Here is a 25,183-nt window from a genome sequence, read left to right as displayed (position 1 = left end):
GCTGGGGAAAGTGTTTTGAGGTTTATTACGTTTTAACATTTCACATTTTTTATGCTGGCCATGAAGAGAAACCTTTCTGTGCCTCTGAGTCTCACCAGTTCCTGACCCCCAAAGGACACAAACCTGATGAGTTTTGGTTCCCATGCCAGTGGCTGCACGTGGACCTCCCTCCATAGCCAGAGCAGAGCTCCCTTGTCCCAGAAAGTGCCTGGCAAAGGAGGAATGAATGAAACCGGACAGGCTGTGGGAATCAGGGGCAGGGCAGAGCCAGGGAGAAGAATGACTTTTGAATTTGATGGAGCTGTGCCTTCCCTTGGCTTTGTTGGCTGACAAGAAATGAACATCCCTCTGTGTCTTGGGCAGCTCCTTCTGCAAGGAAAGCAGGTGGGAGTTGGAGCCAAGGAGCTGAAAGCTGCAGGTGCAGCCTGGGCTGGAGGGAGCTCAGATTTGCACAAGGCTGCTCTGAGTGCCAGGGCTTGGATGGGGGAAATGGTGGGCTGGGGGTAGGGACAGAGTCTGATTGATTGTCAGCCAGGAAGGGTCTTGATTTTCATATCTATTCAAACTGCATGAGGAGGTACCTGGATTCAGTGTCAATTGGAGATTGCACATACTGATTTATAAACAGGAAAAAATCCTAAACAGGACCTAAAAAATGTTTTCTCACTGTCTTTTTAAATATCATGTAATCAGTTTGAATACACTACTGAGATCTACTTAACCACAAAGGATTTGAGAATTAAAATCAAATGATTCCCAGAGGCTTGGCTTGTTGACCTGTTCCGAATGCTAATGAGCCCTGGGCCACTGAAATCCTGAACTGAAGAGCTGAAGGCTGAACAAGTGATTTGGAAAATTAAATGAAATTATTCCCAGAGGCGTGGCTTGTTAAGGTGTTCTGAGTGTTCATGAGCCCTGGGACACTGAATTCCTTCACTGAAGAGCTGAAGGCTGAACAAGCCTCTGGAGCAGGAAAATTCAGCAGCAGCCTCCAAGTTGCTGAGGATGTCCGCAGCCCCCAGTGAGGCCATCCCTGCCCAGAGACCGTGGGGGAATGGGCAGACAAGGAGAGCGTCCCTGGGGCTGGGGCAGCACAACTCAGAGGCACCAGCGGCTCCAGCTGGGCAATGGAGTGTGGAATGTGGCTGGGAAAGCACTGCCTGGGCTGGGCCAAGCAGGACACACAAGCCCCGACCCCCATCCCCCAAACAACTCTCTCAAGGAGACATTTAAAAGGAATTGCAGTTGTTTGTGTCCTCTGAGTTTTAGGTGCTGGAGAAATACCAACAGGAGATTCTCAGAAGCTGAAAACAACCAAACAGCCTTTACTGACAACTTTAGAAAATCAGAGAAACTTTGACAAAAGGTTTAATATGATATTCAATCAACAGAAAACACTTCTCAAAGCATTAATTTGTTTCATTCAACTTCACAAACTCTACGCCTGTTCAATTTTATGTTTCTAATATTTTACAAGAAGTGGGAATAGGAAAGATATAGGGAATCACACACAGAGCTACCAACTCCTGGATTCCAGCACTGTTCAGATGGAAATTCCAAGAGGAGGCTGGGTCAAGATGTGTGCTTGCCTTGTGGTCAGCCTTCAATACCCCTTGGTCTCCCTGGGCCCTTCCCCCAGGTGGGGCTTGGGCTCATTTGGTCCCTCAGGAGCTGGGCTGGGGCTGCAGAGGTGGCTGTGGAGCATTGCCTGTGCTGTGCCAGGGACTGGCAGCCACTGCTGGGCTGGGATAGAGGCTCTGGGGGGATTGGGGTTCCAGGGCAGGGCAGGGCTGGGCTTCCAGGGCAGGGCAAGGCTGGACCTGCCCCTTCCTCCCCCAAACACAAACTCCTTTGAGCCACAATCTCCATCAGTCTGTCACAACAGGCAGTGTTGGAGGTGAAATTCCAAATCTGGCCATGGGTACCTGGACAAGAAGGGCAGTTCTTTTCCATAGGAAGGAAAGCCCAGAGCTCCAGTGTTTGGAAGGCAGGTGAGAGCCTCAGTAGGCCAAGGCCGTCCAGACTTGTCAGAAATGACATATTTTGTCTGGGAGCTATCTTTGGATGTAGGGAATTATGGAGATGGAAGTCCAATCTCGGCCATGTGCACTTGGAGAAGCAGGACAGTTCTTTCCCATGGGAAGGAAAGCTCAGAGCCTTCCCCAATGTTTTGGGGACAGATGGGAGGTGACCCTTGTAATACCACTGCCAGCCAGACTTGTCCTGGCAATATTCCTATGGGAACAATCCCTGGATATAGGGAAATTTGGAGGTGATATCCCAATTCTGGCCATGGGTACCTGGCGGAGAAGGAGAGTTCTTTTCCATTGGGAAGGAAAGCACAGAGCCCCAGTGTTTCAGCAGCTGATAAGAAGAGACCCTCAACATGCCAAGGTCAGCTGGACCAGTCAGGCAGTCCATGGGAGGCCAAACAGGCCAGACCTGTTCCATGTTCCATTGGTTTTATGATGCCCTGCATTATCACCGTGGTCCCCTTGGTTCAATGGGGTCCCAGAGTGTCACAATATCTCCTAGGTTCCAGAAGGCCACCAAGCATCACAAGTGGTTCCCCAGGACCTACAATGTCACGGGACTCCTCTGTTCCATGAGCCCTGCAATGTCACAATGGACCTTTGGACCCTGGGTGTTTGCAGTGTCACAATGGTCCCCTTTGGCTCCCCAGTGTCACAATGGACCATTGGTGAGTGGAGGCTCCTCTGTGTCACCCTGGAGCTTTGGTTCCATTCAGCCCTGCAGTGTCACAATGGTCTCCTTTGGCTCCACAAGGTCACAATGGTCCACTGATGACATCAGGCCCTGCAATGTCACCCTGGACCTTTGGTTCCATGCAGCCTTGCAGTGTCACAAAGGCCTCTTGGTTTCATGAGGCCCCGCAGAATCACAATGATCCTCTTGGTTCTGTGGGGACCCCCAGGGTCACAATGGTCTCACTGGTTCCATGAGACCTCACAGTGTCACAGTGCTTTGCCTATTACATGGGACCTCATAGTGTTACAATGGTCTCCATGATGTCACAAGTGTCACAATGGCCCCTTGGTTCCATGAGGCTGTGAAGTGTCTTAATGGTGTCTCCATTGTTCAATGAGGCCTTGCAATGTCACAATGAACCTTTGGCTCCATGGGGTCTCGCAGTGTCACAATGGCCCCTTGGTTCCATGACACCTCAAAGTGTCACAATGGTCTCCACAGTTCAATGAGGCCCTGTGGTGTCACAATGGACCCTTGGTTTGATGGGGCCTCTCAGTGTCACAATGATCCCTGCATTCCATGGTGCCACACAGCGTCAGTATGGTCCCCTTGGTTCCATGAGGCCCAGCAATGTCACAGTGCTCTCCATGATTCCACGAGGCCCCACAGTGTCACAATGGTCCCTTGGTCTCACAGGGCCCCACAGTGTCACAATGCTCCCTTGGTCTCACAGGGCCCCACAGTGTCACAATGGTCCCTTGGTTCCATGGGCCCTGTGCTGCTGCATTCCCCCCTCCCCTTCTCAGCCTGCCCTGCCAGATGAGAAATGCTCCTTGGGGCTCGGCCTTGGCCAACAGCCCCTGGGCTCAGCTCCTCTGCAGCTCATCACAAACACTGTCTGCTCCAGGCACTGCTGCTGCCCAACCAGCTCCTGCTTTCTGGAGGAGCAGCCCTGGGAACTGCTTTTGTCCCCTCCGTGGCACAACATCCCTGTTCTCACACTGCCAAAGAAAGCTGTTGGTGCCAAGTGCGGCCAGGATGAACCATTGCTGGGACTGAAGCCCCTCTCTTGGGGCCCTGCAAACAGCGCTCCAAAAGGAGCCCTTGGAGCTCTCCTGGGCCAGCGACTCCCTCTGAGTGGGGCCTCTCCCAGCCGGGAACTCTCCCGTTTGCTGCACTCGGGGATCCTCAACAACGACGGAGCCTGGGCCGATCCCCCCACTCCTCCAGGCTCAACCCTTCACCCGCTGGGGAGATGCCAAAGGATCCACAGGGAGCATTTCCTGCCCTCAGGGGAATTTCTCCCAGGTGCCTTGCCCTGACTCTTTGTGTCTGTGTGCACACAGGAGTGCCCATGCTGGGGAAATGTGGCAGAAATGCTGCTCTCTGAGGGGTTTGAGAGCCTTGGACAGCTGAGACACTCAGGCCTGGAAGTGAGGTTGGGTCATGTGGTCTAAGCAAAGTTCAATGCTCCTAAGAGTTGTTCTTTTGCTAAGTTCTTAAGTTTAATATAAATTATTAGCTAAGTTGAATATTGGTATGTGTTATTCCACTATTGAATCATTAAGTTATAGGTTATAAGTTAGGTTAAGTGCTGTTAAGTGCTGTTCTTTTTCGTAATTCTGAAGTTGAAGGTATCAGTTAAGGTTAAGGTGTAAGTTAAGTCCTGTTAAGTTTGAGCTCTTCTAAGCTTTTATCTCTTTATTCCTTTTATCCTTGCCCTCACTGTTCTTTGTCACACACACAGGGACAGTTCTCGGTTCATTTCTGGTTTGATTGCCTGGATTTTGATTGGTTTTGTTATTGCTTTGTTTCCCTGCTGTGCCTGAAGTGTCCAGTCAGGAGCAGAGTGACTCTTGCCAAGGAACTTTGTGCTGCTGTCCCTTAATATTAAATCTGGTTTTTGCTGATCCCTTGCTGGGGATTTTTTCAGTGCTCTCAAGGCCTCGTTGGTACCAGGGTGAAGGAGCCCTGGCCCAGGCTCTGGCCCTGGGGGACACGGGGACGCTGCCGGGGTGTCCCTGTCCCCCTGTGCCACCCCCAGGGCCCCGGCCCCCCGTCCCCGTGTCAGGCTCTGGGGTCGATCTCGTGGAACATCCTCTGGGGGAGGCTGCGGCGCCGGGGGCGGGGGGACCCGGGGGGACAGGGGACCCCGCTGTGCACGAGCAGGGTTGGACTGCTCTGGGGGGAACTGTGAGGGGGGCCGGGGCAGAGTGACCTCCCCAGTGACCTCACACAGCCCCTGGGATGTCACACAGCCTCCTGTGATGTCACACAGCCTCCTATGATGTCACACAGTCCCCTGTGATTTCACACAGCCCCTGTGATGTCACACAGTCCCCTGTGATATTACACAGCTGCTCTGTGATGTCACAGAATACTCTGATGTCAAAGAGTCACACTGTGATGTCACAGTTTGTAGTGTGATGTCACAGGCTGCTCTATGATATTACACAGCCACCTGGTGATGTCACAACCAACTCTCTCATATCACAGAGCCACTCTCTATGAAGGCAAGATCTGCTCTATGGCCTCACACTATGATGTCACAGACAGATGTGTGATGTCACAACCCCCTAAGTGATGCCACAAAACCCTCTCTGTGATGTCATACTGACACTCTTTAATGTCACAGCACACACTTTGACCTCACAGCCAGCTCTATGATGTCATACAGCCATGCCTTGATGTAACAATCTGCTCTGTGATGTCACACAGTCCTCTCTATGATGCTCAGTCACCAAAATGACCTCACAAAACAAACACAGTGATGTCACAGCCCAATCTGTGGCCTCACACAGCCCACGCTGTGCTGTCACACAGCCCCTTGCTGATATCACAGCTGCTCTGTGCCTCCATGACACAGCCACAGAGGAGCTGCTGTGACACAGCCCCCTCTGGGACATGCCACAGCCCCTGCCAGTGCTGAGCCCCTGGGAGCTCTGTCTGTGCCCTGCTGGTGTCCCTGAGGGGCCCTGGCAGTGCCCCAGCCCTGCTGGGCTGTGCACAGGAGCTGCTCCTGGCCAGAGCTGTCTCTCTGCAGCTCTGCTGCCCTTGCCAGGAGCTGCCTCTGGGCCAGGAGCCCGGCCCAGCTCAGCAGCACAGACACAGCACAAGAACTGTAATGACCCTCTGGGGCTTTGGTGCTCTTTGCATCAGACTCAGTCCCTCAGAGTGTGCTCAAAGAACTTACTCAAAGTGAGATTATAACACTTCAGTTTCTCATGCGTAAAATAGATCCTTCTGAGGGACAGGACTGAGAAAGTGTCCCCAGGTTCCAGGTAGAGCAGAACACTGGTGGCAGTGATGACAGGTGGGGACAAGCAAGGCAAAGGTGTCTCTGGTGCTGAGCAAACCTGCGCCTCTGTCCCTGCAGGCTGTGGGCATCCCCCGGCTGCCCCACCTGGCTGGCCCCTTCCTTTGCTGACAGCTCTGCCTCCTGCCTGCCTCTGCCTGCCCACACAAAGCCTGGGGCTGCTCCAGGCTCCTGCTGGGGGACGTGCTGCACCACAGCCCTGCCCTGGCAGGGAAATTCCTTTCTCCTGGTGTCCACTCTGGGCCTCCCCAGCTGCCCTTGCTGCCATTATTTCCTTCTCATGCTTATATGCTCTAGGAAGAAAAGCTCCAGCCTCTCTGAAACCACCCTTCCATCCCTCTCAGGCTATTCCTGTTCTGTCCTCAGTCTCCACACCACTGAGCACGGAGCCCTCAGCCTCTACCTGCTGATTTTGTGATGAGGCCTCCAAACCTCACATTGCGAGATTTTTCGTCCTCTCCAAGGTCTGTGAAAATGGAAAAATAGAGATCAAAGTTATTTTCTCCCAAATCTTGCAGTGATAAAAGGGTCAATACCTTTAAACTGAATGAGGGAGAATTTACATTTGTTAGAAGAGGAAATATTTTTCAAGGATGAGAGTGGCACAAAACTGCAACTGTATTTCCAGAGAAGTGGATGCCCCATCCCAGGAATTGTCCAAGAGCAGGAGCTTTGTGCAACCTGACCCAGTGAAACCCTCTTATCCCCAAGGACAGAATTCCTGTAGTGTGGGTTCTCTGATGTGCTGGGTGCCCTCACAACGCTTCTGGCCAGAATGTCTGCTGAGGGCAGCCAGGCTGCTGCAGGGGCAGTGCCCTCACAGCCATCACCATGGCAGCCCTGTCCCCTGGGCCTGGCTCTGCCCTTTCTTCTGCCCCTGCCTTGGCTTTGCTGGCATGAAGAGTTTTGTCATTGATATCTTGTCCCCAAGGTGCTGGGGCCAATGGCTTCCCAGTCAGGCTCCTGGCGCAGAAGTGGCTTTTCGGAGGCCAGCCAGGAATGAGCCCTGAGGCAGCAGCTCTGCAGTGGTGGCCACCAGGCCGGGCTGCCAAGGGAGGCTTCTGGCCATGGCCTGCAAGCAGCTGCTGCTGCCAAGGTGCCTTTGGTGCCTCAGGCTGTCCCTGGCACAGCTCCCAGCACGGCACTCTGCCCTTGTGCCCGAGGCCTTCCCTGTGCTGGGGCTGGCCTGGGGCTTTTCCTGCAGCGGGACCTGCCCTGCTGATGGCACAGGAAAGGCAGTTCCTGCTGGAGCAGGAGGCTCTGCCTGCAATGGGCTCTAACAACTCCAGCAAGGCCCTGCTGACTTCAAAATTGCTGCCTAGAGCACGATATTGTAATAATTGTTATAGCTCCTGTACTGTGGAGTAAATAATTCTGTTAAAGATCTTTCTGTCTGATCATGATCAGAATCAATCAGAGCTCTATTTATATAAATTTATCTGTACTCCATCATTAATCCTGTGGGTCAAATTGGGTTAAAGTTCAATCCCACCTGTCCAATCTTTACACATAAACCTTTGAAAAATTCTGGGGCTGGGATTGGATCCAGCTGCTCCCATTCTCCTCTCTTTGAAGGAATTTGAGAAGTCTAGGGGCCCTGCAGGAGTTAGAGGATCCATGGTGTCTGTTGGGGGTCATTTCTCCATCTCATGACTCAGGAGGAGTTTCACCAATAAAGAAACAAAGCGTTTGCCTGAAGCTCCCACTTTGCCCATAGCAGGAACCCCTGTGAGTGTCTGGGCCATCCTGGCTCTTTGGCAGCCTGGGGACTCCTGGGATGTCACCGTGGAGCCCCCGTGAGTGCCCGTGACAGATCGGTGCCTTTGCAGCCCAAGGTGCCCTGGGATGTCACCATGGAATGGCTGTGACTGCCTCTGACCACAGGGCCCTTTACCATCCCCAGAAACGCCTGGGAGGTCTCCATGGAGCCCCTGTCTGTGCCTGTGACATTCCAGCTCTGGAACAGCCTGGAGACTCTTGAAAAGATCCCCATGGAACCCCTGTGAGGGCCTGTGACAAATCTGATCCTTAGCAGGCAACCATCACCAGGCCCCTGTTGCTATGGTCAGTTTCCATGGCAACCATCACCAGCCCCCTGTTGCTATGCTCTGTCCTTTGGCAGCTCCATGGAGACCCCATGCCAGGGGTGGTTGCCATGGACACCAGCTCAGGCCTGCAGCCAGAGCCCGTTGCCATGGCAACCATTGGCAGCCCCCATCCCCAGGCTGATGGGATCCCAGAAGCACAGAATTGGCTGAGCTGGGAGGGACCCATCAGGATCCTCCAGTCCAACTGCTGGCCCTGCACAGGACACCCCAACAATGCCAGCCTGGGCCTGGCAGCGCTGGCCAAACGCTGCTGCAGCTCAGAGAGCCCTGGAGCTGGGAGCCTTCCCTGGGGAGCCTGGCCAGGGCCCCAGCAGCCTCTGGCCAAAAACCTTTTCCTGACATCCAACCTGAGCCTGCTCCAACTCAGCTGCAGCCGCTCCCTCCACTCCTGTCCCTGGACACCAGAGGGAAGAGGTTCCCACAGCCCCAGCCAGGGACCTGCTCCCAAGGCTGTTGCCATGGCCACCAGGGCTGCCACCAGCTGGGATGCTTGGTTTCCACGGGCCAGGCTTCAGCAATGGGATTCCCCAATTTCCTGCTCCCGCTAAAACCGCGCTGCCCTTGCTGCCCTCCCACTTCCCATGGAAAGGACAAAAGGCAAAGATCCTGGTACGGGGTAAGAACTATTTATTGGGAACAGCAACGAGATAAGGAAAAAAGGGAACAAAAACAATATTGGTAACAGAAGGGATAAGAAAAAGGATTTACAGGGAAAACTACAAGATCAACGACTGGGTCTGCCTGGCCATGTATTTCCTCCTGTCTGGAAAGGACACCCTTCTCCCTGGTGGGAGAGAGAGAGAGAGAGAGTCCCTTTCCTGCTCCTGGCAATGACCTGAGGTGGGAGTGAATGTAAAGACGGGGCCATGGCCAGACCCTCATGTTCTTCAATCCCACATCATATCATCGGCAGGGGCAGGAAAAGGTACAAGTGTCTTCCTAGCAGGGATCAGAGGGAAATGGATCTCCAGGGTTTTTCCCAGTATAGATCCTCCAATGGGGGATGAAGCTGGAGCAGTGCACAAAGCTCCTCCTGCACTTGGGGCATTTTCAGGACTTCGCTTACCCGTGCCTCTGTTGGTGTTTGGTCAGGTCAGAGCTGTGGGTGAAGCTCTTCCCACACTGGGACACTCGTAGGGCCTCTCCCCAGAGTGGATGCGCCGGTGCCTGATGAGGGTGAAGTTGCGCTTGAAGCCCTTCCCACAGTCAGGGCAGCGGAAGGGCCTCTGCTCAGTGTGAATGCGCTCATGCAGGCGGAGATTTGAGCTGGTCTGAAACCTCTTCCTGCACATGGGGCACTCGTAGGGCCTCTCCCGAGTGTGGATGCGCTGGTGCCTGATGAGGTGGGACTTGCGCTTGAAGCCCTTCTCGCAGTCAGGGCAGTGGAAGGGCCTCTCTTCTGTGTGAATCTGCTGGTGCCTGGTGAGATCAGAGCTGGTGTGAAACCTCTTCTGGCACTCAGGACACTCGTAGGGCCTCTCCCCAGTGTGGATGCGTTGGTGGATGATGAGGGCAGAGCTGCAGCTGAAGCCCTTCCCACACTCCCCACACTCATAGGGCCATTCCCCGGTGTGGATCATCTGGTGGCTGATCAGGGTGCTGCTCTGCCTGAAGCTCTTCCCACACTCCAAGCACTTGTGGGACTTCTCCCCATCATGAAGCTGCTCATGGACCACCAGCTCTGAGCTCTGGCTGAAGCTCTGTCCACCTTCCTGGCTCAGGGTGGGTCTTTCCTCCTCAGAGCTCCCTGGGCTGGGTTTGGAGCCCCTCCTCCTGTGGGATCTCCAGGAATTTTCCTCCCTGTTGGATTCCTGTGCCCAGGAGTAACTCAAAATGGCCTCTTGCATGACGTTCTGCCATGGAGATTTGTCCTCCCCGGTCCCCATCCTCAGCTTCTTCCCTGGGGGTGGAAGGACAAGGAGAGGATGGGATTTGCCTCCGTGCCACAGGGAAGGGGAAGGAGATCCCCCCAGTGCATCACCAGCAGGACGGGGTTGGCAGCAGGGTTGTCCTGCAGCCGGGGGCTGTGCTGGGCTGGGAGATGGAGCAGGAGAGAGGGGGAAAGGGGCACTGACTTCCTCCTCACCTCCCTGGGTTTCCTGGGGCATCTTCCTCTTCCTCGCAGACTCTTCCTCCATCTGGCAAAGGTTTGGGAATGGGAAATCCTCTTTTGGGAGGAAAGCAAGGGATGAGCGCATTGAATTTTGTACTTGTTTGAAGGCAAACCTGGGGAGGGTCTAAACCAGGATTACAATTTAATAAGAAAATGAAGATCAAGGCAATGATTCAGAAACACTGCCTTAAACTGACAGAGTCAGGATATATATAACCTGACACCCTGTTGCTCGGGGTGGTGGCAGCAGTCCCATTAAATGGTGGCTGCAGTCCTGTGGGAGTGATGAACGTGATTCCGTCCAAGCAGTGATCCTGTAGAAGGGTCTGGTCTTCCTCTGGAGGTACAGTGGTGGTTCTGGAGCTCTTGTCCTCTGGGAATCCAGTAGGCAAGCTGCTCCTGGTTGTTGAGAGCCTCAGCTTATATGCAGGTAGGAATGCTTGGATCCTCCCCCTGGGCGGAGCATCCCACACTGGGATGATGGAATTTTATCAGTCCTGCAGTGACACTCAATGGCCCATTCCCAGAAGATATCTCCCCTGGAGGGCGTTATCAGGGCTGAGTCATGGAAGAGATCAAGAACACTGCCCCACCTGTTTCTAGCAGTTGATGAAGATGGGCATTGAAAACATGCATTTGGTTCCATCTTACACTGCAGCCTGAAACAGTGGGGGAATCCCTGCTCAGGGGGTGAACACCACCCCCCTTACCCAAACTGCCTCAGGTGTAAAACCCCCACCCCGGGAAGGCCACACACACAGGGGACAATGTCACACTTGCCCTGCCCCAGGGGAGATCTCTGTCCCTCTCACTCTGTGGCCGTCCCCCCTTTTCTTTTTCACAGCTCGGGGGCTTTTCCAAATCTAAGAATAATTTTTTTCTTTGTCCCTGTCACCTTTGTGACATCTACACAGAGCTTTCCCTTCCTTTTAATAATCTTTTCATAAAAGAGGTATCGCAATGTATTGGGCTGAATTTCCACTTTTCTTATATTGGAACCTGCCAGCAGCTGAGCTGGAGCTGGGCAGGACCAATGGCTGTTGGAATTGCCACAAAATCACTTCTATTGTCAGTTTATTAAATTTTGGGATTTGTTTGCGTGTTCACCACAAGTGACTTTTGGGAAGAGCAAATTCAAGGCATTTTCTGTAGGGTTAAATTTGATTTTTGTCAAGAAACAACTTTACTTTGTCCAGTGGCCAGGGGATTCTCCAGGGGTCACTGACCCTCTTACACTGGGGGATGCTTGGGAGGGGCTTGGGGGGGTTTTCCCTGTCCCTGTCACCCCAGGCCATTCCCCAGGGGTGTCCCTGTCACCCCAGGCCATTCCCCAGGGGTGTCCCTGTCCCTGTCACCCCAGGCCATTCCCCAGGGGTCTCCATCATTCTCACCCAGGGAATGCCTGGGGGGTCTCCCTCCCTCTCTCCCCTGTGCCAGGGGGTGCTCGGGGCAGTCTCTGTCCCTCTCAGCCCAGGGCATGCTCGGGGCTCTCTGTCCCCTGGCCCTGGGGGATGCTCGGGGGGTCTCCATCCCTCTGGCCTCAGGCAATGCCTGTGCAGGGCTGGGCACCAGGGGCTCTGTGTCCCTCTCACCGCTGAGGCTGCTCGGGGCTGGGGGGGCTCTGCCACCTTCTCACCCCTGGGGAGCCTGGGGGGGTCTCTGTCCCTCTCAGCCCTGCTGGGACCCCACCCAAACATCATCGGGGTCACAGGGACAGAGACACCCCCAAAGCCCCAGAAGGGCTGAGCCTGGGATTTGGTTTGGGGCCGAGGATTTAGGAAGGGGCTGGAATTGGGCCTGGGCTTGGAGTTGGGGCTGAGATTTGGATTAGAGCTGGGATTGGGGTTAAGGCTAGACATGGGATTGACTTTAGGGCTGGGGTTGGGATTGGGTCTGGGGCTAGATGAGTTTGGGGCTGGGATGGGATTAAATACAGAACTGTGAGTGTGTCTGAACATGGAGTGAGATTGAGACCAGGATCAGGGTCAGGTTTGGGACTGAGCTCACCCAGAGCAGGAGAGGAGGGGATGTCAGTGTGGGAAGGTTTGGGGAAAATACTGATTTGGGGAGAAACAAGGTATGAATGCCTTGGGTTGGGGATTCCTCCCCCACAAGTCCATCTCTAGAAGTCACATGATGTCCATAAAAACCTCCAAAAATCAAGAGTGAATAAAAAAAGCGCCACCAGGAGTGTCCCATTTCCAGTCTCATCCCTCTGGGGTTCTGGTGGTCCCCTGTCTCTGGGCTGTTGGGGATCCCATGGGTCCTGGGGATCCCCCCTCTCCAGGGTCCTGCTAAGGGATGCAGGTGGATTTTGGGGTCCCAAGGTCCCTCTCTCCAGCCTCCCCTCAATCCAGCCTCTTGGGCTTCCCCCCTCTTCCAACCACCCTGTCCTGCTTTAGGGCAAATTTGGGAGAAAACCTCCAAAAGGAGTTTCCTCTGGAATGCAGATTCAGCAGCCCCACCCTCAGCCAGTTCGGGAAAATATTTCCTTGGATAAAAGTGGAAAAAAACACTTTATTTAACAGGCAAAGCATTCACCAGCACAAAAATTGAACAATATTAAGCAATAAAACCTCCTGCTGCTGGAAAATAGGTGACAAACTCCGAAAGTCCCTCCTTGGGCTGGGGCTTGGCTCACTTAGTGTCTTATCAGTCTCTTATCACTCTCTTATCAGTCTCTTATCAGTCTCTTATCAGTCCCTCCTGTATTGGAAATGCCGCGACCCAGGCTCAGCCCAGTGGGCCATAGGTGGGAGATGCCAGTGGTGTTCTAGGTGTTCAGTCCAGAGCAGGTTTAAACAGCTCCAAAGAAAAAGAAAAACAATAGTCCAGGGAACTTCTCTGCCTCAGAGAGCTAAATACTAACTAAAAGCAAAGGAGAGCTCTGTCCCGCCTTCTGTCCATTCAGGAGCTGGAATGTGGAGGAGTGAGTGCAGTGTCTGAAAACAAACTTCAGCTTCTTCCTCCTCCCCTTGGCTCTCAGAACCAGCCTTAAAGGTGCAGAACTCATTTCTGGGCTAAACGGACCGATGGGGCACGAGCATCATGAAGTCACCCCAGGACGCGCCCCTGTCAGGGTCAGGGGGTCCCGTCCCCGCCTCATCTCCAGGCTGCCGGGGGTGCCCCAGCTCCGGTATCGCCCCTTCCCCTCTCCCCGCCCCGGGGGTCCCCCGTTCCACAGCCCCGGCTCTCACGGGGATCCCCAAAACCAATGTCCCGCCCCGTCGGTACCGGGCCATCCCCACGTGGACCCCCCCGGGACCCTCCTGAAAAAGCTCCTCTTAGGGAGCCCGGAGATACCCGGGGCTCGAGTCCAGGATCTGCCGGCTCCGAACACTCTCCAAAAAAATCCTCCTGGAGACCCCTGGCTGGAGTTATTTGGGAATTGAGCTACTAGAGCTGGGCTTCTTGTGGGACTTTCAGCAGCCTTGTGTTTCTCACCCTGGAGTAAATGAACTCTATCAGTCACTCTGATATCATTTGCTCCCTTTCCTCCAGTGTTTTTAACAAACTTTTCAAAGAAGGACAACAAAATATTTTCTTTTTCACTGGCCACCCACGACAGCCATTTTCCTCATCAATCCTCCTGTAAGTTCCCCAGGAGGAAGGAGGGACTGTGTCCAAGTTTCCAAGAATTCTTCCAGGAAGAACCACAACCTCCTCAGTGGAGGGTACCATGCTGTTGTCAAAGGCACCTGGGGTCAGACAACAGTGCCTAAACTCACAGTGCCAGAATAATGTCACATTCTGGTTAAGAAAATTGTTAGAGAGATGCCTCTGCCCCAATTAAGGTGCTAATGAGACCAAATCCTACGTGCATTTTATTGAACAGTAAATGTGAGGTAGAGAGAGATGGAAAGAAAGAGAAAAGGGAGGGACAGCAAGGGAGTGAGAGGGACAGAGACCTCCCCTGGGGCAGGGCAAGTGTGACATTGTCCCCTGTGTGTGTGGCCTTCCCGGGGTGGGGGTTTTACACCTGAGCCAGTTTGGGTAAGGGGGGTGGTGCTCACCCCCTGAGCAGGGATTCCCCCACTGTTTCAGGCTGCAGTGTAAGATGGAACCAAATGCATGTTTTCAATGCCCATCTTCATCAACTGCTATAAACAGGTGGGGCAGTGTTCTTGATCTCTTCCATGACTCAGCCCTGATAACGCCCTCCAGGGGAGATATCTTCTGGGAATGGGCCATTGAGTGTCACTGCAGGACTGATAAAATTCCATCATCCCAGTGTGGGATGCTCCGCCCAGGGGGAGGATCCAAGCATTCCTACCTGCATATAAGCTGAGCATTGCAACACCAGGAGCAGCTTGCCTACTGGATTCCCAGAGGACAAGAGCTCCAGAACCACCCCTGGACCTCCAGAGGAAGACCAGACCCTTCTACAGGATCACTGCTTGGACAGAATCACGTTCATCACTCCCACAGGACTGCAGCCACCATTTAATGGGACTGCAGCCACCACCCTGACCAGCAACAGGGTGTCAGGTTATATCCTGACTCTGTCAGTTTAAGGCAGTGTTTCTGTATCATTGCCTTGATCTTCATTTTCTTATTAAATTGTAATCCTGGTTTAGACCCTCCCCAGGTTTGCCTTCAAACAAGTACAAAATTCAATGCGCTCATCCCTTGCTTTTCTCCCAAAACAGGATTTCACATCCCCAAACTTTTGCCAGATGGAGGAGGAGTCTGCAAGGAAGAGGAAGGAGCCCCGGGACATGCAGGAAGGTGAGGAGGAAGTCAGTGCCCCTTTCCCCCTCTCTCCTGCTCCATCTCCCAGCCCAGCACAGCCCCCGGCTGCAGGACAACCCTGCTGCCAACCCCGTCCTGCTGGGGATGCACTGGGGGGATCTCCTTCCCCTTCCCTGTGGCACGGAGGCAAATCCCATCCTCTCCTTGTCCTGCCTCCCCCCGGGAAGAAACTGAGGATGGAGACCAGAGAGGAGAAATCCCCACAGCAGAAACTCATGGATGAGGCCATTTTGAGTGACTCCAGGGCACAGGAATCCAATGGGGAGGAAAAGCCCCAGAGATCCCATAAGAGGAGGGGCTGCAAACCCAGCCCAGGGTTCTCTGAGGAGGAAAGACCCACCCTGAGCCAGGAAGGTGGACAGAGCTTCAGCCAGAGCTCAGAGCTGGTGGTCCATGAGCAGCTTCATGATGGGGAGAAGCCCCACAAGTGCTTGGAGTGTGGGAAGAGCTTCAGGCAGAGCAGCACCCTGATCAGCCACCAGATGATCCACACTGGGGAATGGCCCTACGAGTGTGGGGAGTGTGGGAAGGGCTTCAGCTGCAGCTCCACCCTTTTGACCCACCAGTGCATCCACACTGGGGAGAGGCCCTACGAGTGTCCTGAGTGCCAGAAGAGGTTTCAGACCAGCTCCAGTCTCCTCCAGCACCAGCAGATTCACACAGAAGAGAGGCCCTTCCGCTGCCCTGACTGTGGGAAGAGCTTCAAGCGCAACTCCACCCTCATCACCCACCAGCGCATCCACGCCGGGGAGAGGGAGAGGCCCTACGAGTGTCCCCAGTGTCAGAAGAGGTTTTACACCAGCTGTGATCTCCTCCAGCATCCGCAGATTCACACGGATGAGAGGCCCTTCCGCTGCCCTGACTGTGGGATGGGCTTCAAGCGCAACTCCCACCTCATCAGGCACCAGCGGATCCACACCGGGGAGAAGCCCTACGAGTGTGGGGAATGTGGGATGAGCTTAATCCAGAATTCTAACCTGATCTCCCACCAGAAGACCCACACCAGGGAATTGCCCTATGAATGTGGGGAATGTGGGAAGAGCTTTAGGCAGAAGTGTCTCTTGATCTGCCACCAGAGGATCCACACTGGGGAAAGGCCATACAACTGTGGGGAATGTGGGATGACCTTTAGTAGGAAGACACAAATGAACATCCACCAAATGATCCACACTGGGGAGCGGCCCTACAAGTGCCCCGAGTGTGGGAAGAGGTTTCACACCAGCTCTCAGCTCCTCCAGCACCAGCGCATTCACACGGATGAGAGGCCCTTCCTCTGCCCCGACTGTGGGAAGGGCTTCAAGCACAACTCCACCCTCGTCACCCACCGGCGCATCCACACTGGGGAGAGGCCCTACGAGTGTCCCCAGTGTGGGAAGAGCTTCACCAGCAGCTCTCACTTGACCAGACACCAACGGAGGCACCAGTAAAAGAAGCCCTGCACATGCCTCAACTGCAGGAACAGCTTCATGCACCACTCCAGCTTCATCCCCCATTGGAGACACCACGTTGGTCAGAGCCCTGGTGATCCATGTTCCCTGTGATCCATGCTGGGAAGACACCTGTTTCTTTTCCTGCCCCTGCCAATGACATGATGTGGGGTTGGAGAACATGAGGGTCTGGCCATGGCCCTGTCATTACATTCACTCCCACCTCAGGTCATTGCCAGGGGCAGGAAAGGGACTCTCTCTCTCTCCCCCTGAGGAAAAGGGTCTCCTTTCCAGACAGGAGGAAATACATTGCCAGGAAGAACTAGTTGTTGATGTTGTAGTTTTTTCTGTAAACAGTTTTATTTATCCCTTCTGTTATCAATATTGTTTCTGTTCCTCTTTGTTCTTTATCTCGTTGCTGTTCCCAATAAATTGTTCTTTTCCCAGCCTGGGATCTTTGCCTTTTGTGCTTTCCATGGGAGGCGGGAGGGCAGCGAGGGCAGCGCGGTTTTAGCGGGAGCAGGAAATTGGGGAATCCCATTCCTGAAGCCCGGCCCGTGGAAACCGAGCATCCCAGCTGGTGCCAGCCTTGGTGGCCATGGAAACCACCTCTGGCATGGGGTCTCCATGGAGCTGCCAAGGGACTGAGCATAGCAACAGGGGGCTGGTGATGGTTGCTATGGAAACTGCCCATAGCAACAGTGGACTGGTGATGGTTGCCTACTAAGGATCAGATTTGTCACAGGCCCTCAGAGGGGTTCCATGGGGACATTCCAAGAATCTCCAGGCTGTTCCAGAGCTGGAATGTCACAGGCAGAGACAGGGGCTCCATGGAGAACTCCCAGGCGTTTCTGGGATGGTAAAGAGCCCTGTGGTCAGAGGCAGTCACAGCCATTCCATGGTGACATCCCAGGAGTTCCCAGGATGCCAAAGAGCCGGGATGTCCCAGACACTATGGGTTCCTGTTATGGGCACAGTGGGAGCTTCAGGCAAAGTTTATTAGAGAAGCTTCTGTTGGGTCACGAGGTGCAGAAACGATCCCCAATGCTTCCCATAGATCCCCATATGTCACTCTTGAATCAGTGTTCCGTGCTTTCTTTCCAATGGAAAACAAGCATCCTTATCCTCCAGGTGTCCATGTCTGAAATTGGGATTCCACCTCCAAAATTCTGTATATCCAAGGGTTGCTCCCAGGCACAATCTGCCAGTACCATCAAGCCTGGCTGGCCTTGGCCTCTGGTGGCTGCCCCTGCAACACTGGGGCTGGGTCCTTCCCTTCCCATGGAGATCACTGGGACACTGTGGGGACCTCATGGAACCAAGGGGATCCTTGTGGCACCACTGGAGCCCATGGAACCAAGGAGCCATGGTGACCCAGCGGGGCTTCATGGAACCCAGAGACCATTATGGCTCTGTGGGGCCTGATGGAACAATGGAGACCATTGGGACCCTTCAGGGCCTGGTGTCACCAAGGGGGCATTATGGCACCTCATGGAAGGGCCTCATGGAAGCAAGGGACCATTGGGACACTGTGGGGCCCCATGGAACTGAGGGAACATGGAACAGGCCTGGCTGGTTTGGCCTCCCAGGGGCCACCTGACAGGTCTGGCTGATGTTGGGATGTCAAGGGCTGCCTCTCATCAGCTCCTGGAGCACTGGGGCTCTGTGCTTTTCTTGCTATAGAAAAGAACCATCCCTCTTTGTAAATGTCCATTGCCAAAATTGGTATTCTCTCATAAAATTTTCCTATATGCAAGGGTTTCTCTCAGAAAAAAACCTGCCACTTCTGGCTGCCTTGTCCTCTGGTGGTCACTCTCTTCTGCCTGGCAAACACTGGGGCTCTGTTCCTTCCTTCCTATGGAAAAGAATGAACATTCATGTCCAGGGTCCATGGCCAAAATGAGAATTTGGCTTCCCAAATTCCACATGTCCAAAGATTGCTCCCAGACAAAAGTAGCCAGGACAGACAGGTCAGGCTGGCCCTATCCTCTGGTGATTTTCTTATATTCTGAGCTGAATGCTTTCAGTTGAAAACACCTTGGGGAGGGCCCAGAGATCTCCCAAGAAGTGTTTTTGAGGTCTTGGGCACATGAACACTACATATGGACAAAGGAACTCTGTGCTCTGTGATGTTGTGAGGGTTTTGCATCACAGAAGTGATGTTCTAAGAGAAGCTGCTAGCAGTTTCCTCCATGTCTGACAAAAAAACCAATCAGTAATCAGCTTTGAGAATTGACAATCTGTTAAACCACGAAAGAAACTGTACACGCCTCTGTGAAGGCACATGTTAAAGATGGGAAAGCCTGGGAGGGTCTCTTTCCCTTCTGGCTGGCACAGAGGTAACAAGGCTGACCCGGCCCCGTCTCAGCCAGGCCGGGCCGGGCGGCTCCTGCCGTGGGGCCGGGCCCCTTCCCAGGGACCCCGCCAGGCCCCATCGGCTGCCGGGCAGGGCAGGGGAGGCCGCGGGGCCGAGGCCGGGCCAGGCCATGGCTGCAGTTGGGAACATCTGGGCCCTGCTGAGCCCTGCCCCGCCGCCAGCCCGGGCCCAGCCAGGATCCGCCGGGCCCCAGGAGCAGCCCTGGGCCGGGCCGGCTCGGCCAAGATTCTGCCACCCTTGGGCTTCAGCCGCAAGCCCCGGGCAGGGGCAGGAGAAGCCATCAGCCCCCGGCCGTGCTGCTGCTGTGCTCTGGCCTGGCTGCTGAGATCCTGGCCCTGCCCCAGCGCGGCCCATCCTGACACAGCCCCAGTGCAGCCGCTGCAGAAACCTCCATCGTAAAACAGCTCCGGCCGCAAGCACCGAGCCCGGCCGGGGGCACGGAAACATCTGCAGGCCCCGGGTGAGAGATGAACTCTTTCAGTGCTTCCATCCTCCCTCCAGTGAGAGAAAAGGACAAACTGCAGGCACAGAGAGGAGCAACATGAAGACACCCAGGTCACTGAAGGGGAAGTTGAGTCCCAGATGGGAGGGATGAGGAGATGCCTTGATCTTGGGGCTGAAATCCTCTTGTAAAGCTATGGAGAAGGATGGAATTAATATATCAGACTCTCTTTTTCCCTATAACTAATTGAAAATATGGGGAGATGACTTGTTCAGCAAAGGCCTCCTTGCTAAAGTAAGCAAATGTTGAAGTAGCTGTGATCCCATCAGAAGTTTAAACAGAGAAAGAGAGAAGAGTAATGAGATCCTGTGGCCTCAGGGAGAGAAGAAGATCTCTGTTGTCAGAGATGAAGATGATTTCAGAAATAGATGAAGAGAATCTTTGCTCTTGAATAGCTCATCTTTAAACTCATACCCCATTAGTTGACATGGCCCATAAAAACAGCTGTGGGAAAAGCTGTGAAAAATGGGAGGGACTTCACGATTGCAGATTTTCTGGGCAGCTGCTCTTCGTGGGAATTGAGAGCTACGAGAGAACTTTTTTCTTATGAAGAAGTCTCCATAGCATGAAAGAGAGACTCCTCTGCCTAAGTGAACTGAAGAAAGACTGTTCTAGATGGTGTAAACTGACTGAAACTTTCAAGTTTTGCCTCCTTGCATTGTCAGTAAGAAAGAAAATGTTGTAGGGAGAGGAGAAGTGTTCAGATTCTTATTACTCTTTCTTCTATCTAGTGGTAATAAACTTATCTATATACCCTTTTAAAATTTTGAGCCTACTTTGCCTTTCTCCTAATCCTATCTCACAGCAGGAAATGAGTAAATATATTCCAGTGAGTGCAATGGTAATTAGCCAACACTGATCCCACTGCACTAATAGATGCATTGGCAGAGAAATCTCAAATTAGCAAACCAAAATCACTCCAGATACATTACTGATAAACTGCATTAGAGTAGAGGGAAATCAAGGCAGAGCCATGGTTTGTCAGGACTTGCTGCATCCTGATGAGCCCTGTGGTGCATTTGGAGCTGAGCCCTGGAACCTCAGGGCCTGAGAGGAGATTGCACAAACCTTTCCAGGAGTCAAAGGCAGAAGAAAACCCCAAAGTGTCTCAAAGCATGAATGGGTCCAACTGAGGTCCATGCACCAACACAGGCTCATCATGGACTCCTTGGAGGAGAGAATTGGAGGCCAGGATGGCACAAAAACCTCTCAGAGTCTCAGTGTGGAAAGGAAATTCAAAACTACCTTAAAAATTTTGAAAAGCTCAAAGCATTACTGAGCACCTCTGAGTGTCAGTACAAAGCTCTCCAGGGACTCATTAAAGCAGATAATTGGGGCCATGATTGCACAAACCTCTCACAGAGTCTGTATCAAAAGGGAAACACCAAGTACCTTCAAATAACTGAAGTACCCTGAAGTATTAATGAGCCCCACTGAGTGTTGTTACTGACAAAGCCTCTCCAGGGACTAATTACAGCAGATAATTGGAGGCCAGGATTGCACAAACCTCTCAGAGACTCCAAGGCAAAAGCCAAAGCCAAAGTCCTTTGAAAAACCTGCAGTCCCTGCAGGGAGCATGAAGGAGCCCCCAGGGCCATTGCTGAGCAAGGCTCCCCAGGGACTCCTTGCAGCAGATCCTTGAGGCCACTGGGATGTGGGCTAGGGGGGGATGCTGAGGGCAGCACAAGGGGCTGACAGTGCCCAGCCTGGCTGGGGCTGTGCCAGGAGGCCCCAGGGCCTCAGGACAAGGTGTCTCCTCCCAGCCCTTGCTGGCACAGACCCTGCTGTGGCCCAGGGCACCAAGACTTGGCTTCTCTTTGTCCCCACCTGTCATCACTGCCTGCAGTTCTCTGCTCTGCCTGGGGCCTGGGGACACTTGCTCAGTCGTGTCCCTCTCTGGGACCCATTAAAAGTCCAAGAAAGTTTGGAGTTGGATTCTGACGTGGAGTTCTGCAGAGGTTTCTTCAGCTGCCTCTCAGGGACTGATGTTCAGGGCCTGAGTACAAAGCCCCAGAGGCTGATTAAAGTCCTTGTGCTGTGTCTGTGCTGCTGAGCTGGGCTGGGCTCCTGGCACAGAGGCAGCTCCTGCTCACCAAGAAGAGCTTCAAAAGCACATTTCTCTGGATGAGCAGCTCTTGTGCCAGCCCAGCAGGGCTGGGGCACTGCCTGCAGCCAGCCCGGGCACAGCCCAGAGGCACAGAGAGCTTCAATCAGTCAGGGCTGGGAAGGGGCTGAGAAGTGCCTGGGGCACAATCACTGCCAGCCCTTGGCACAGGAACCTCTGGCTGCAGGACAATGCAGCTGCAGCTCCTGGAGCCATCTCCTGCAGCTGGAACATCCCAATGCCTGCAGAGCCTGTGAGTACAACTCTGTGTATTTCTGGGGCAGGGGAGGTAAAATGCTCATGAAATTCTGACATGCTGAGGAGTTCTGATCAGTCATAGAATATTTCCAGGGCAAGGGTTTTGTTCAAAATGAGGAAATTTCCTAAGACTAGGTATTCAGTTTACTACTACTGGAGAATGGCAGGGAGGAGGGGATACATATTAAAGATTAATTCTGAATTATTAATTATTAATTTTGACAAGATCCTGAGACATCCGAACTGTTCCTTTCAGTGATCAATAGGTTCACAGGAGATCCCTAATGTGCTTTCAGCCCCTCTGCCCATGGACAGCAGCAGCATCACCTTTGCTGGAGCCATCAGGCTCAGTCTGAGCTGTCCTTTCTCCAAGCTGCAAACAGAACCTGCCCCCAGCCAGTGCCCTGCAAACAGGCAGGGTTCTTGAGGGCCAAGGAGAGTGCACAGAGATTTGGGGTCTGTGAGTGCTGGCAGGGAGAGATCAGGCACAGGGAAACACCTGCAGGAGGGAAATCTGCAGGAAGCAGAGAGAAGATCAGGCAATGAGAGAAAACAAACCCCAGCAATGCTGTGGCAGGGAGAGTTTAGAGATGCCCACAGGAGCCCCTCCAGTGCAGCCCCTCCCTCTGAACAAGCCCCCTCCCTCCTGTGCCCCAGCCAAGCCTCTGCCCTCAGCCTGGGAGTTCCTGATATCTAAGAATAGAAGAAGAGACATAGGGGGAGCTTAAAAAGAAAATCCTAGAACTCTTAAACACCAAAGGCTGTCTTTGTGTTCCAGGGCAGGGTGTATGGGAAAAGGCTTTGATTTTGGTTACAGGAATCTCCTCTAACTCTTCACTGTCCTTTCTCCATGAACAGGTGCCCATGTGGAGCCCCAGCAAATGTCCAACAGCAGCTGCATCAGGCACTTCCTGCTGCTGGCATTGGCAGACACGCGGCAGCTGCAGCTCCTGCACTTCTGCCTCTTGCTGGGCATCTCCCTGGCTGCCCTGCTGGGCAACGGCCTCATCATCAGCGCCGTAGCCTGCGGCCACCACCTGCACACGCCCATGTTCTTCTTCCTGCTCAACCTGGCCCTCAGCGACCTGGGCTCCATCTGCACCACTGTCCCCAAAGCCATGCACAATTCCCTCTGGGACACCAGCAACATCTCCTACACTGGATGTGCTGCCCAAGTATTTTTTTTTGTTTTTTATGCTACAGCAGAGCTTTGCCTGCTGACCATCATGTGCTACGACCGCTACGTGTCCATCTGCAAACCCCTGCACTACGGGACCCTCCTGGGCAGCAGAGCTTGTGCCCACATGGCAGCAGCTGCCTGGGCCAGTGCCTTTCTCAATGCTCTCATGCACACGGCCAATACATTTTCCCTGCCCCTGTGCCATGGCAATGCCCTGGGCCAGTTCTTCTGTGAAATTCCTCAGATCCTCAAGCTCTCCTGTGCCAAATCCTACCTCAGGAAATTAGGACTTCTTGTGTTTTCCATCTGCTTAGCACTCGGCTGTTTTGTGTTCATTGTTTTCTCCTATGTGCAGATCTTCAGGGCTGTGCTGAGGATCCCCTCAGAGCAGGGACGGCACAAAGCCTTTTCCACCTGCCTCCCTCACCTGGCTGTCGTCTCCCTGTTCCTCACCACTGGCACATTTTCTGACTTGAAGCCCCCCTCCATCTCCTCCCCATCCCTGGATCTGACCCTGTCAGTTCTGTACTCGGTGGTGCCTCCAGCCCTGAACCCCCTCATCTACAGCCTGAGGAACCAGGAGCTCAAGGCTGCAGTGTGGACACTGATGACTGGATGCTTTCAGAAACATTAAACTGCTGGCCAATTTCAGCAAATCACTTGTAAGAAAAATCATCTTTGATATTTCTTGTTGTTCTCATTTCGGGGGTTCTGTTTCTTTGTTTCACTTTTTCCATATTGTCCCCAAAGAAATGTCATTGTTTGTGCCATTTCTTATTTTGTTACTCTCCAAATCCCCTGTGGCCGCAGCTTCTGTCAGTGAGGGCCTGTGCTCTTTGTGGCTTTAGAGGAACTAAAGGATCTGCCAGCAGAGTTTTCTGCAGAGATGCCCTTGTGTTGCCTTCTCTGGAGCTGCAGCAGCAATGTCTGTGTGCAGAGCTGGGGCAGATCAGTGCTGGCCCAGCAGCTGTGCCCAGCAGCAGCAGCAGCAGCAGCACTTGGTGTTGCCAGTGCTGCTGCCGTGGCCCTGCCCCGCTGCCCTGGTGGCCCTGGTGTTGCTGCAGGGCCTGAGTGCTCTCGGGGCCGGGCACAGCCCTGGGGGTGGCAGTGCCGGGGCTGCAGCAGGGACAGGCCATGGGCACTGCTGGGGCAGCGCTGACGCCTCAGGCCAGGCCCTGGGGGCTCCAGGCTCCTTGCCCAGGCTCTCTCAAGAACACGGCCAGGCCAATGCTCAGCACAGAAACCCCCGTCAGCAGCCCCAGGCTGGCCGTGGGCAGGCTGGGGGCAAACAGCATGGCTGGGGCTCTGCAAGGGCCCTGGGGCAGACGGGAAGGAGCAGCAGAGCAGGGGCTGATCCATGCCCAGTGCGCTGCACAGCCCAGGGCAGCGTCCCAGAGCGTCCTCATGCAGCTGCCAACAACATCCCCCCTCTGCAGCCCTGGCCTCTCCCCCAGCTCACACAGGTGCCCCATCCTTGCAGGCACAGACACGGCAGCACTGCCTCAGCAGCCCCTGTTTGCATTGCACACAGCAGGGCCAGCCCCCCATGCTGTTGCTGTGGGGACATGAACCTGAGGGAGCACAAATGCCATCAGCCCCTGGGGCCAGCAAGGCCTGCGGGACACCAGGGAAACCACTCAGCTTTGTCCTGGCCTCTGCACTCAGCCAGAAAGTTTGTTCCCATCAGCTGGGAGTTTCCTGTGCCACTGCAGACGCTGTTGCTCAGAGCCAGGGCTGCCTGGCAGCCACCCCCAAACTGCCCTCAGCATTTCCTCTGCTTCACCTTTGCTTTCTTTACTCTTCTGGTACAAATTTTATCCTCTTGCCCACCCCTGTTCGCTCCCCTGCAAACAGCCCATCCCTGTTTGCTCTTTCCTCTGTGGCCCCACTTCCCATTGCAGTTCCTGCCTTGGCACCATGGGAACGTCCCCGAGCTTTCTTGGCCACCTGGGCACACTGCTGCCTCATGTCCAGCCTGCTGTCCATCAGTCCCTGAAGGTCTCTTTCTGCCTGGCTGCTCTCCAGCCACTCTGTCCCCAGCCTGTAGTGCTGCGGGGTTGTTGTGGCCAAAGTGCAGGACCCGGCACTGGGACTTGTTAAACCTCACCTTGTTGGATGTGGGCCCTGGATCCAGCCTGTCCAGGGCCCTGTGCAGATCCCTCCTCCCCTCCATCAGATCCACACTCACATCCAGCTTGGTGTCACCAGGGTTCCATGAGGCCCCAGAGTGTCCCAATGGTCTCCATGATTCCATGAGGCCTCCCAGTGTCACAATGTCCCTTTGGTTTCATGGGACCCCTTGGTGTCACAAAGTCCTTTGGATCCTTGGGTCCTGCA

At 54.0% G+C, this 25,183-nt stretch overlaps 2 protein-coding genes across 2 annotated transcripts in view; both read left to right on the top strand.

Annotated features, from left to right (window-relative positions):
• Positions 1-22,363, top strand: part of LOC143692655 (uncharacterized) — a 169,909-nt gene extending 147,546 nt beyond the window's left edge. Inside the window, exons 5-7 of the mRNA XM_077172904.1 lie at positions 15,353-15,767; positions 15,843-16,355; positions 22,324-22,363. Coding sequence (XP_077029019.1) covers positions 15,353-15,767; positions 15,843-16,355; positions 22,324-22,363 — 968 coding nt within the window. The remainder of the gene's footprint in view (positions 1-15,352; positions 15,768-15,842; positions 16,356-22,323) is intronic.
• A 184-nt stretch (positions 22,364-22,547) lies between these two features.
• Positions 22,548-23,480, top strand: LOC143692654 (olfactory receptor 14I1-like). Its single transcript, XM_077172903.1, has one exon. The coding sequence runs from the start codon at positions 22,548-22,550 to the stop codon at positions 23,478-23,480; it is 933 nt and encodes a 310-aa protein (XP_077029018.1).
• Positions 23,481-25,183: the final 1,703 nt, after the last annotated feature.

Source organism: Agelaius phoeniceus (assembly GCF_051311805.1).
Source record: "Agelaius phoeniceus isolate bAgePho1 chromosome W unlocalized genomic scaffold, bAgePho1.hap1 SUPER_W_unloc_2, whole genome shotgun sequence".
NCBI lineage: Eukaryota > Metazoa > Chordata > Aves > Passeriformes > Icteridae > Agelaius > Agelaius phoeniceus.
This window is presented reverse-complemented; position numbering and strand designations above follow the sequence as displayed.